The 13,511-nt window shown below is 39.5% G+C and overlaps 1 protein-coding gene across 1 annotated transcript in view; it reads right to left on the bottom strand.

Annotated features, from left to right (window-relative positions):
* The window catches only part of SLC24A3 (solute carrier family 24 member 3), a 345,921-nt gene that overhangs the window by 11,594 nt on the left and 320,816 nt on the right, over window positions 1-13,511 (bottom strand). The window contains exons 10-13 of the mRNA XM_063443684.1: window positions 5,463-5,596; window positions 4,195-4,355; window positions 2,166-2,436; window positions 784-950 (exon numbers count right to left, since the gene is read on the bottom strand). Of these exons, the coding sequence (XP_063299754.1) occupies window positions 784-950; window positions 2,166-2,436; window positions 4,195-4,355; window positions 5,463-5,596 (733 nt within the window). The remainder of the gene's footprint in view (window positions 1-783; window positions 951-2,165; window positions 2,437-4,194; window positions 4,356-5,462; window positions 5,597-13,511) is intronic.

Below are 13,511 nucleotides of genomic sequence, written 5' to 3'. Positions count from 1 at the left end.
GGTTGCAAGGTCGGTGACTGTAAAATAAAAATGGTTTAATGTATAGTTCTTCAAACCTTTCTTCAAACCCATCAAAAGATCAGAATATCGAGATATTTCTATTAGTGCGTCCGGGAACCTGACCGAGACACCAATTTCAGGGATATCGTATAAAATTGACCTTTGAGAAATTCAGCCTTGCTTAGACTGAATACTGACACTCCTCACTTACCGGCCGATCGTAGAATGAATTGGTCGGTAAGTGAGGAGTTAAGGGATTCACTGCTCTGCTGCGTTTTTCTATGTTCGGGGAAATTTCCCCGAACATAGACGAACGCATCAGAGCGGGGAATCCCTCTAATCTATGTTTGGGGAAATTTCCCCGAACTTAGATTAGAGGGATTCCCTGCTCTGTTGCGTTCGTCTATGTTCGGGGAAATATCCCCGAACATAGAAGAACGCAGCAGAGCAGGGAATCCCTCTAATTCAAACGACGGGTCGCACTTACCACCTCGCCAGAGAGCTGGTCGTAAGTGTGAGCCATCGTAAAACAGGTAGGTCGCAAAACAAGGACCACCTGTAATATTATTCTTATTACTTAAAGGCCATTTTTGGTCAGATAGTTTAGCAGAAAGAAAATTAAAATAGTCACCGCGGCTGAAAGTCAAAATAATCAAAAGGACTTCAAGAGCATGGTCCTATTGGATTTACTACTGACTAGTTATCGTCACTACTGCTACTGCAGTGGAGTTCCTGTCCTATTCAATACAGCTATACTTTGAATTAAAGGGTCTCTGAACTTACCATCCAAACCATGACGTATGAAAAAGCTGCTATCCAGATTGAGGAGGCTACAAATGTGACCATGAACCACTTCTCCCAGCGAGGTTTGGCACAGTTGGGCACAGTGAAATACATGAGGAAACTCAAAGGCCATGTTGCTACCCATTTTAGCTTGTTGGCCTTCCCGGCTGTTAGTACAGTGAGACAAGAAAATAATGGAACAAAGTTAGGAATGAAAAATGTCAATGCTTGTTTTAGTTTGTGTTATTAGACCTGCGGTCAACATATGTTAGGTGAAATTTAGATTATATTAGGTGTGACCAAAGCTAGATGACCATGGGTTTAGCAGTAGAGCTAATGATCTACTTATGGAGTAGACCATACGGTGTGAAATGGTTATTACTGAACTTTTTCAGGATAATAATCTAATTTGCATCTTATTTGGTAAAAAAAAATAAAAAAAAAATATAAATATCTCTCTGAAAAAGAAGGCAATATGTCTAGAAGCGTTTTAACTGGAAAATGATACTCCATAAATAATCCTTGACCCTTATCTGCAAATGTTATATTTGATGGAGTTTATATATAGCTAGGGCAAGTGATGAAATTTGACGGCAGTAGCTGTGCCATTTGTCAAGTGAGGGTTTTAAAATAAGACAAAGGAGTCCATACGTTGTCTTATGATAGATTTTGACTACTTTGGGATTTCAATGAAAAATTTGCATTTAGTAAAGTTTTTTTTTTTATCAAATGCTATATTTTTAAAATGACAGAGCATCTATTCATAAGAAAATAGAGAATCTCGTGAAAAAGGTTAAGCTCATTTGAGCAGGGCCCTCATCTACCTATTGTTCCTGGGTCACTGTTTAATTGTCTAATTTATTGTAAATTTCTCCCCCTTTCATAATATTGTAAAGCGCTGTGGAATTAGTTGGTGCTATATAAATATCAATAATAATATTACTTTTTGTGTAGGTGCCCAAGTAAGTCATCTTCCCTTAGATATTTGTAAATTAGTTTACATAAATGATAAGTTTTAATGTAGTGCCACCTGCTGGACAATTAAAAAAAATACACATCACCGCATACAGAGGAACAGTTAAATCTCTACAAGTTACTGTTACTCATTTTTGCCTCCACTCCTCATACGGTTATTCAATATTAAAGGTATTAATATATGTCTTAATATGCCTATAATATTTACACATGTAATAATACACATGTGTATATGCATTATAGCCCAGAAATGACATGCATACATCTATGTAATAAAGGCTTAGCACTTTTTGCATGGTGGGAAGTATTGGATGAGAGGGTGGCCAGGGGGGGTGCTGTAAAAAAAAGGCTGACCCTGGACATCTTCCATACAACCCTGTTTAACGTGCATATGCTAATGGTCTTACTAGGAAGTTCGAATGGAGTAAAGGGCCCATCATTATCATCATCTTCTTCCTCTTCTTCTTCATCATTCTCATTATTTTCATTATCTTCATTCTCATTCTCTGTTTCATTTCCAGCCTCAGCAACATCTTCATCCCTCCTGGTCCCGTTTCCATTTCTCTCGGCCAAGTTCCCAGGGCCCGTCCCATTCTCTACTGCATGTTTTATAGGAATTTTGATGGACACTTCTGACTCACCATTGGCATACGCCCTACTATTTATTAGTCTCTGCCTCTGAAAAATAGCAACATAAATAAATGTTAATAGAACGTCAAGCAAAGATCCCTCACCGACAGGGTGAATGTTATATAACACGCATCATGTCCCTTTTTGCATTTTGGTCCCAATTTATTCTTTTGGATAAGCTTTTTAAGTCATTTAATATTTTCTGATAAACTTATCTACAGAAGTCACCATTAAAGCCTATGGAAAGCTTTGTAGATAAATCATTCAAAATGTTTATCCAAAAATATGAAATCATTTGAAAATATTAAATTGACTCCATAGGCCTTGATCAAAAAAAATATATCAACATGTATAAAAAAATAAAAATTGAATATTAAAATATTACAAAAAAAAAATTAAATCTTTTTAGAGTTTGTCTAAAAATATCAAATCATTTGAACCATAGGCTCAATAATTACTTTAAAAAGTTCTCAAATGATTTATCTACAAAAAATCCATCAGTCTGTGACATTATTTTTTAATATTTTTGGATACGTTTTTCAAAAGATTTTATATTTCTGGATAACTTCTTCAAAGGTAAATAGCTATCAGATAACAACAGTCAGTAGCTAGTAGAGGTTACTAACTGGCTTCTAGTCTTGTTGCTATGCTTATCATCTGACTGCCAATATTATCTGCTTGCACAGATGCCGACCACTTGCAATGATAAAGCACAGAAACACACACAGGGGAAGATTATCAAAGTTTCTCTGACACTTTTACATCTAACTTTTAGCAAATTTGTTGCACAATTCATAAAATCTAGCTGTTTTTCTTTGATCTGTTGCTTCCTGCATTAAATAACAAAATTAATGACAAACTTTTATATTTTATTTTTTTGGGGAAGATTTTGATAAATATCCCCCCAATGTGCAAGTTGTGAAAATAGCAACCATACCTTGCCAGTAAAAATGGGTTACCCTGTGATTGGCCTTAGCAGGAGATACCAGTGTATTGAACTGTGAATGTGTGCTATGCTAGATTTATCTTATGTTTCATGTTATACGTCTGTCCCTCACTTTAATTTTATTGCTTTTCTATAAGGTTCAGCTTGCCTTGATATGTGATTTGGGGCTTTGATGATCATATAGTCAACATGTATTTTTTTCCATAGGATATTTAGATTTTTAAAAAAAAGATTTTGCACCTCACAAATGTGGGTGAGAAACCAAATGTTATGTAGTGGTTAGCGACTCCCATAAGAAATAACAGGAGTCGTTAGCAGCTACCTAGCGACTGACTTAATGTAGTGGCAGCCCTTAAGTTCCCTTCATTACTGATTTAACTTTTGCAGTGGGTAAACAGATGTTTATCACTAACAGTAGTTTAACCCCTTAAGGACACATGACATGTGTGACATGTCATGATTCCCTTTTATTCCAGAAGTTTGGTCCTTAAGGGGTTAAGGCACTTTAGGAAAGGGATGCTGGTCAGATACAAGTAACAACATTGAAAACAAGCCCTACATCTTACCTTGGGTACACTTGGGCATCACTAAGCAGACCTACTGACACATATTGTGGGACCCAGAATACATTTCAATTACATTTTACAATATTTACATTTCTTCACTAGAGCATAGAAAGTGAATTTGTGAAACTGACAATTCTGTGTCAGACAAAACATCAGATGCAAGTAAATATTGGTTTCCACATATGTTATTACTGTAAAGATCTGGTGGAGGCTACAAACACAGTGACATTTATACAGCTCTTTGGAACACCAACAATACTCCCTTGCTATTGGACCTAATACTCATTGACTAACCTCATTTATTAACATACGACTGGCCATGGAGAGACGGGTTTTGGGAGGAAAGTGGCTGGTAATCATGATCCTGAGTCCTGCTTCAGAGAAGGACAGCTGATGAGGGTATGCAGACAGTAGCTCATCCACCATAATCACTGATGTTTTGCGATGGAAGTTTCCTGAAGATAAACAAACTTTAATAAAATATCTGGTCAGACATATGGTCTTGCGGACTAGTGGGTTCTTTGTGCCCTGGATGACCCATTAGTGTAAATGAATATATCATTAAACGTTTGCTTTGTCTTTATTTGTGGAGACATCTTGACTTTTCAATGAATTAGATTCTACCCTTCCCTTAATTTTTTTTTTATTTGTGTCCAGGACAAAATCTTCCATTAGATAAAAAATAATATTTTGTTTCTGTGTTGGAGAACACTGCATTTTGAGCTGTAACATATCACTTCTTCGGTTTGTGCCATTCTTGCTCTTTCACTGGCTAATCTAATTAGTGTAAGAAAATCCAGTGGGAGAGAATTTTACAACACATATACGCCATTAAACCGTGTCGTTTTCTAAAGATAAAACAATTCACCATCGCTGGCGAGACTATTGTTGGAACAGTATATAGATCTAATTAAGTGTCCTGATTTAATATTTTAATAGACATAAATATGCAATGTCTCACAAATAAAACAATTATTCTGTGAAGGTCTTTTAACTGATAAGCTTGCATCTTGTTGCTAAAAAGGAATACTGTTTTAAAGGCTACGTGGAGAAGGTAACCATCTCCATTAAAATGCGTTCTTTCATAAAAAGTAAAACATGATTTTAATAGCTATGCCACATAACTGGGGAGGGGGTGGGAGGGGGAGGAGGGAGAGGGGGGGAGGGGGGACAGGAGGATAACCCCATCCTAACACAGGCAGCCAATGCAAGATCTCAAGTAGCAAGGAGGAGAATCAGGTTAAACTAAATTTAAGGTCAAAGAAGTTACAGCTTGAGCACAATGTTTGAATGCATCAGAGATATTAAATAATACTGTGTTTATATTGATGTTCAAAACTCTATCGGAAGCAGGCACCACAAACTACCAAGGTCTAACAAAAAAATAAATAGAATGGAACGCAATATAATGACCTGAAAATATGCTTTTATCCAAAGTTACATTTATGTAATTATTGCCCATAGCACATGATGCCTAATATTTTATTAAACATACATGTATATCAAAAAACAATTAACTGAGTATCAAAAATGCACACACATATAAACCCATTTAGAGATACCTTTCTTAAGTAACACCACCGTTGCATCGCAGTTGACATTGTCATCAATGTCTGCATTACTTGCGAGCCCATTCGCTAGGTTTGGTCCATTTTTTTTTCTCTTTTCAAAACACTGATGGATGTTGGAATTATACCTGAGGGAGGTAACAACCATTATTAGACACCTATATCAAAAATAGCCCTAGTGAGTCAAAAACGGTAATAAGCCAATGTTTAGAGATTGATGTGTATAGTTACATTAACTATGTAACTATGTACATCACTCTATAATCATTCAGTCACTAACAAATTTGCCTTAATGCAAACATACTTCTATGGAAACAAAACTCTGTTCTCCAAAACATTTCCTGATTGCTAGTAACTTTAAAATATAAATTTTAAATCAACTAAAATAAAATGTTATGTTTATAGGTTTCTGAAAATCAAAATGACTCAAAGGGGTAAATTGTAATATCACATTTGATAATTAGCAAAATGTTTATAGCTGCTTGAGAACAACATTGAATATTGTCAAAGCAATCCCAATCCCACCATTGCGATATTTTTTGACAACACTAGTGTAACTTATTGGAATGGTGTAAAAGGGCCCCATACTTTATGATAAATACTTAAGTTTTGGTAATCAGAATCCTCCTGCAGAGGATTTCTAGATATTTTTGTATTTTTTTTTTTAAAACTTATTTTGTGCAATTCACAAGGTACACTTTTCAAAACGATGGAAGGCAAAGAATGGCATTACAAAGGCTTAGGCATATGATCTATCGGTTGCTACAATAAAAGCGTCAATCCCCATGCGATTTGGTTATTATGGGTGTTATATGGTGGTCTATGGTATAGTGCGGTGACTATCAGCGTTCTATTGTGTTGACATGGTTGCTCTGTGTGTCTGTCTCCCCCATCTGTAGGTGCACCATTAAGGTAACCGCAATGATAATACTGCCAGCGTATGGGGGTCCTGCTGGAGTCAACTCTGCTGGTAGCGTTTAACACCCAGGCTATGGGTGTAGCTCTATGCCATGCATGTGCCATGTGCTCAGGTGAGGGGGGTGTATCTGTCTGGCGTGAGAGTAGTGAACGGTCTGAATGTGTGTCTTCAAACCCTGGTATTCCTTAGAGCCCAATTATGGTGTAAAACTACAGAACATAAAGATAAAACAGTTAAACTAGACATAATAAAGCAAAGTTCATAGTTCAGCTTCAGGTGGTAACTGCTGCACTCGCGCCTTGTACGGTCTGTCTCGGGACAAAGGTGGGCGCTCTGGCCGGTTCCCAATGGTGGGTTGTGGATACCGTCTTCCTGGTTGGCTCTGTTACAAGAGAGTCTCATGGGAGCCCCAGCGCCTCCAAAAGAGCAGATGCTGCGGTCATGTCGTGGACTGTGTGCTGAGAGTTTCCCTGGGCTACAGTTAGTGTACGATTTTGACGCCACCGGTATTGCAGGTCGTGATGGCTGAGGAGGGTTGTGAGCGGCCTCAGGGACTGCCTCCAGGCCATTGTGCTTCCTGAGAGGTCGTTGTAGAACATTAGTGCCTGCCCTTCAAAGGTATAGGGAGTCTTCTCGCGAACCACAGCCAGTACCTTTGCTTTGTCCTTGGGGTTATGCAGTTGGATCACCACATCCCTTGGAGCTCTCTTCGGCTTGGGGATGTGAAAGCAGCCCTCCAGACTCACCGCTTTAGCCTGCCGTGGTGGCAGCATGTGTGGTAACTCCGCTGTTGGCACTTTCTGCGAGATGGTCCAGATCTTGATATGTGATTTGTGCCTTGTGTCTTCCATGGGTGCGATGTGCCGGTCCTATACTTCTTGTTTCTATCGGAGCTCCATGATCTCTTGTTGCATTGAGGCCATACACTGGGAGTGTTCTCCTGTGGTAGTTTCCATTCTCGCCAGTCTGCCCATCAGGCCTTTTAGGTCAGAGCGTAAAGAGGCCACATCTGCCTGTATTGTGACCTGCAGGACCCGTTGTCACGGGTGAGGTGTCAACTGGCAGGGGGGGGGCAGATCTTCATCACCCATGGACAGATCGTTGGACAAGTCAGAGTAAGTCTTCGGTTAGTCGGCCATCTTGGGCCAAGTTGGGCCCTGCTCCTGCCACAGGAGATCACTGAAGTTGAGGCCCATGCGGGGCTTATCAGTCTTTCGACCCATCGTTCGACCCATCGTTGCTCCATCTCCCTTTGCTTACAATTTGGCTGCACAGGCGGGTTATAGTGCGTGAAATGCGGGTATAAATTGCCGTTATGTACAGAGCTCAGCTTAAGTGCGACCATTCAGCTCTGCAGCCGAATTCTAGTCATTTTAAAGGGTTACTCCAACCTCCACTACAAATTCTGCTTTTAGAAGTTGTCATGGAGTAAAGAATCTAAATGTGCAGTCTTTCAAATCAAAACGTTGCACATACAGCGATATCAGCAATTTTGTGCCAGGGGCTAGTTACATCCCCGACAAACATGACTTAGGCAGCCCAGAACTCTAGGAAAAGCATTTGACTGGCTTTGGTAAGCGATGCGGTGTGATGACCTTACTATAAATAAGGGTTAGAAACATAGAAACATAGAATGTGACGGCAGATAAGAACCATTCGGCCCATCTAGTCTGCACAGTAAGAGTAAGAGTAATGTTATCTAGAGTAATGTTATCTTCGGATACTTCACAAATTCAACACTTAAAAAGATCTTAAGTGGGTGGTCTTGTACTGACCGCAGCTGTGAGTTATCACAGCAGGTATGGCGCACTGTGTTTGTGGGGTCTCAAAAAGGCATGCTTAAAGGACCACTCTAGTGCCAGGAAAACATACTTGTTTTCCTGGCACTAGAGTGCCCTGAGGGTGCCCCCACCCTCAGGGACCCACTCCCGCCGGGCTCTGGAAAGGGGAAAGTGTTTAAAACTTACCTTTTTCCAGCGGTGGGCGGAGAGCTCTCCTCCGATCCTCCTCTTCTCCTCCCCGTCGGCTGAATGCGCACGCGCGGCACGAGCTGCGCGCGCAATCAGCCGGTCACATAGGAAAGCATTCATAATGCTTTCCTATGGACGCTTGCGTGCTCTCACTGTGAAAATCACAGTGAGAATCACGCAAGCGCCTCTAGCGGCTGTCAGTGAGACAGCCACTATGTCACGTTTAAACATTTCATATGAAGGAACACAACTGCAGATTTCTTATAGTTCGAATATTTATTAGGAGTAATTGGTATTGACTTTAATTCCAATATACAGGTACTGTAGCATTAAGTATTAAACGATAAATGAAGTCCACAGTTATATGCACTGTAGCTTTAAGGAGTAAACGGAACTGAAGCAGCAAGAGTCCTTTAGTAGTATTAATTAATTAGATGATAAGAAGTTACAATAGCTGTTCCATAGACTTTAACTGAAGAAAGATAGATGCAGCTAACTGAGACAAGTATGTGTTGAAGTTAGCTGTAACGGTTGGCTTTAACGAAGGACTTTGGAGACAGGAAATAACAGCTTTAGATGCAACGTTTATCAGAGAAGTTTTACTTAGCTTCCGGCTTATAGAACACTGGTTCCCGAGATTCCTCAGAGGCAGATTATCCTGCATGGATAGAGTTCAGCTTTAGCCGTGGATGAGGAGAGGCGAAGGGAACTTGAAGTCTTCTATTCCGGTCCGGTAACAGCAGGTTTTCACAACTAAGTTGCAGCCGGTTCGTGAGTACAGAACGTAGTTCATTAATCCAGCCTCGATCAGCTGGTGCGGTCAGATTAAATAGGGAGACCGGGTCATGAAGGGGTGTGGCTAAGCTCCGTGGAACCAGGAAGTAAGGGGATATTATAGTTAAGGCATGACAGTATCCCCTCCTTAATGAGCAACCTCTGGGTGCTATTGACTTGGTTTAGAAGGGTAGCGTTTGTGAAACTGGGAAACTAATTTGTCAGCATGAACGTCAGAGGAGTTTTCCCATGTATCTTCATCAACTCCATATCCTTTCCATCTGATGAGATATTGTAAGGAGCCACGATGGAACCTTGAATCCAGTATACTTTGAATCTCGTATTCTTCTTCACCCTGGACCAGTATAGGGTCAGGAGAAGTAGTGACATTCCTTTGGAAAGGGTCAGGATGATGAGGCTTCAGCAATGACACATGAAAAACAGGATGTAGCTTTAAAGTAGGTGGAAGTTTCAATTTAACAACATTACGGTTGATAATCGATAGTATTGGAAAAGGACCAAGGAAAAGAGAACTTAACTTCTTTGATGGACGGTTTGTAGAAATGTTCTTTGAGGAAAGCCAGACAAGATCACCGATTTGATAAGAAGGTGAAGGTTGTCGTTTTGTATCAAAAAACTTCTTTTGAGTGGAGGAGGCCAATTCAAGATTGTCATGCAATTTTTTGAATAAAGAGGACATATGAGAGATTTGATTCGAATCGGAGAGATTAGATGAAGAACTTGTCTGAGCAGGAAATGAGGAAGGATGAAATCCATAATTGGATAGAAATGGAGTCATTTTACTGCTGGTATGAAAAGAGTTATTGTATGCGAATTCTGCCATAGGTAACCAAGTTATCCAATCGTCTTGTAAGTGAGAGCAATAACATCGTAGATATTGTTCTAAGCATTGGTTGACTCTTTCAGTTTGTCCATCTGTTTGAGGATGATATGCAGATGATAGTTTACGTTGGATATGAAGAGTGGCACATAAGGCAGTCCAGAATTTGGAGGTAAATTGAGTTCCTCGGTCTGAAATGATTTCGTCTGGCAGTCCGTGAAGTTTAACTATGTTGTCAAGAAATGTTTTCGAAAGTTCAGAGGACGAAGGTAACTTCTTTAAAGGAATGAAATGAGACATTTTCGTGAAACGGTCTACCACCACTAAAATGGTAGTGTGATGATGAGAAGGAGGTAATTCTACCAAGAAATCCATAGAGATGGATTGCCAAGGTCGTTCAGGAATTGGTAAATTCAATAATTGACCAAATGGTTGATGATGGACATGTTTTGATCTTTGGCATACAGAACAAGATTTGACATAAGATTCAATAGTTTGGTCTTGACGAGGCCACCAATAGTATCTTTTGGACAATTCAAGGGTCTTCTTTATACCTGGATGACCTGCCAGAGGAGAATCATGAATAAATTCGAGTACTTTAATTCTGAAGGATGGAGGCACGTAAATCCGGTCTTTGAAATAGTAGAGACCGTTTTTCTTAAATAATTTAATTGATTTAGGAAGTTCGAGAGCATCTTCACTGAGATCTTTAATGTCGTCAATAAGAGAAGATAAGATTCCAATGACTTTAGGTGAAGGAGGTTCAATCTCAGTGTCCTTATGGATCCTGGAAAGGGCATCAGCCTTTTTGTTTCTAGACCCAGGTCTAAAGACGATTTGGAAGTTGAACCGGGAAAAAAAGAGATTCCATCTTACTTGTCGAGCAGACAGTGTTTTATTGGAGTGAAGATATTCGAGATTTTTATGGTCAGTATAAATGATTAAAGAGTTCCGAGCGCCTTCAAGAAGGTGTCTCCAGGTTTCTAAAGCCACTTTGATACTTAATAATTCTTTTTCTCCTGTAGGATAATTCTTTTCAGCAGGAGATAATGATCGTGAGAAGAAGGCGACAGGATGAAGAGGGTCTTGAGGAGTTTTGTGTTGAGAGAGGACAGCTCCAATTGCAAATTCCGAAGCATCCGTTTCAAGGACATAAAGATATGAAGGATTGGGAAGTTGAAGAATAGGAGCTGTTGTAAACTTTCTCTTTAATTCGGTGAAGGCAGTTTGAGCCTTCTCGTTCCAATTGAAGGGATAATTTTTTCTGTTAAGTTGATTGAGTGGGTGAACTATCTCAGAGTAGTTTTTAATAAATTTTCTGTAGAAATTGGCGAATCCTAGAAATCGCTGTAATTCTTTAACTGTAGAGGGAACAGGCCAGTTGATGATACAATCGACTTTTGCATTGTCCATACCTATTGAATGAGGGGAGATGACATAACCTAAGAAGGTAATTTCTTTGACATGGAAAAGACATTTTTCAGGTTTAGCGAATAATTTGTGAGTTCTGAGTCTTGATAACACCCATCTGACATGTTTTCTATGTTCCTCAGGAGTGTTGGAGAATATGAGAATATCATCTAAATAAATGATGACACAGACGTCCAATAGGTCTCTAAAGATATCATTTATGAAGTGTTGAAAAGTTGCAGGGGCGTTGCAAAGGCCAAAAGGCATTACCAGATATTCAAAGAGGCCATACCTTGTTCGGAAAGCAGTCTTCCATTCATCATTAGCCTTTATCCTGACGAGATTATATGCCCCGCGAAGGTCAAGCTTAGTGTAGATGGTAGCAGTTTTCAATCGTTCAACCAGTTCATTGATGAGAGGAAGAGGATAACGATTTTTAACTGTTATTTTATTTAAGGCTCTGTAGTCAATGATAGGACGTATAGTCTGGTCTTTGTTTCTTACAAAAAACATACTTGAGGCAGCAGGTGAACTAGAGGGTCTAATAAACCCTTTCCGTAGATTTTCATCTAGATATTCTTTGAGAATTTGTAATTCAGCCTCAGAGAGAGGGTAGATGTGCCCAAATGGTACTGGGGCACCAGGTATGAGGTCTATAGGACAATCGTAAGCACGATGAGGCGGGAGCGTTTCAGCTTCTTTTTTACTGAAGACATCTGAAAATTCTGAATAACAAGAGGGTATGGTTGGTTCTTTAGAGATTTGAAGAATAGGAATTTGTTGTAAACATGTTTCTTTACAATAATGTGAGTTAAAGGTGATGGAGAAAGGAGACCAAGAAATTTGAGGGTTGTGGTTCCTTAACCAGTTGATCCCTATTATAACGGGATAGAGAGGTGACGGAATAACATCAAATACTAGAAATTCAGTATGTATGTGATTTGTGGTTACCTTTAGAGGGATGGTTTCATGAAGAATCGGTCCCGAGGAGATAAAGGAGCCATCAATCACTTTAACAGGAACAGAGTTAGCTTTTTGAACACAAGGAATTCTATTCTTTGTTACAAAGGTTGAATCGATGAATACTCCATGTGCACCAGAATCGATGAGAGCTTCAGTCACAATTCTCACCTTATCCCACTGTAAGACAAGGGATACAGTTAAGAACGGATTGTTTGATGTTGAAGGGAGTGCACTGAAGATAGCAGAGGTATAAGCTTGTCTACCGGCCTTTGTCCGTTTTAATAAGGGACAATCGGAAACCAGATGATCTTGAGAGGCACAATACATGCATAGGTTTAATTGACGTCTTCGGTTCTTCTCTGCAGGAGTAAGAGGACTTCGTATTACCCCTATTTCCATAGGTTCACTTGGTAAGGAAGTCTTTTCTGGAGCTTTTGAGGGAGTGAAAGGTTTGCGGTCTTTAGAATGTAAAAGGGCCTTTTCTGCCTTTCTTTCTCTTAATCTTCTGTCAATGCTGATTGATAAGTGAATTAGAGCGTTCAAAGTAGTAGGAAGTTCTGTTCTAGATAATTCGTCTTTTACAGCTTCAGATAACCCAAGTCGAAATTGGTTGCGCAATGTGATGTCATTCCATTGCGTTTCTACAGCCCATCTTTTGAATTCAGCAATATAATCTTCAACGGGTCTATTTCTTTGCTGTAGTGTTCTGATTGTTAAATCAGCTGTAGCTTGTTTGTTAGGATCTTCATAGAGAAGAGACATGGCTTCAAAAAATTCATCCAGTGAGCCTAAGATGGGGTCATCATTGTCCAAAAAGGTATGGGCCCAGAACATAGGTTCACCTCTTAGAAAGGAAATAACTGAAAAAACCTTAGATCTTTCTGTGGGATAAGCTCTAGGTTTTAAAGCAATCAATAGTTTGCAGGAATAAAAAAACTCCTTATATTTGGAACGATCACCATAGAATTTTTCAGGGTTACATACAGCAGGATCGCTAGCCGAGTGCAGAGTAGTATGGGGAGTATGAGTTTGTAAATCTCTGACATAGGTGAAAAGTCTTTCGTGAGTAACTTGCAGTTCTTGCATACCTTGGACTAGTGTATCAACTCTTTGATGCAGCGTAGCTATAGTAGAATCGAAATCTGCTGGATCCATTACAATGGCTG

This window comes from Pelobates fuscus, chromosome 2 (genome assembly GCF_036172605.1).
Source record: "Pelobates fuscus isolate aPelFus1 chromosome 2, aPelFus1.pri, whole genome shotgun sequence".
NCBI lineage: Eukaryota > Metazoa > Chordata > Amphibia > Anura > Pelobatidae > Pelobates > Pelobates fuscus.
The sequence above is the reverse complement of the archived record's forward strand: the minus strand, read 5'-3'. Positions and strand labels throughout refer to the sequence as shown.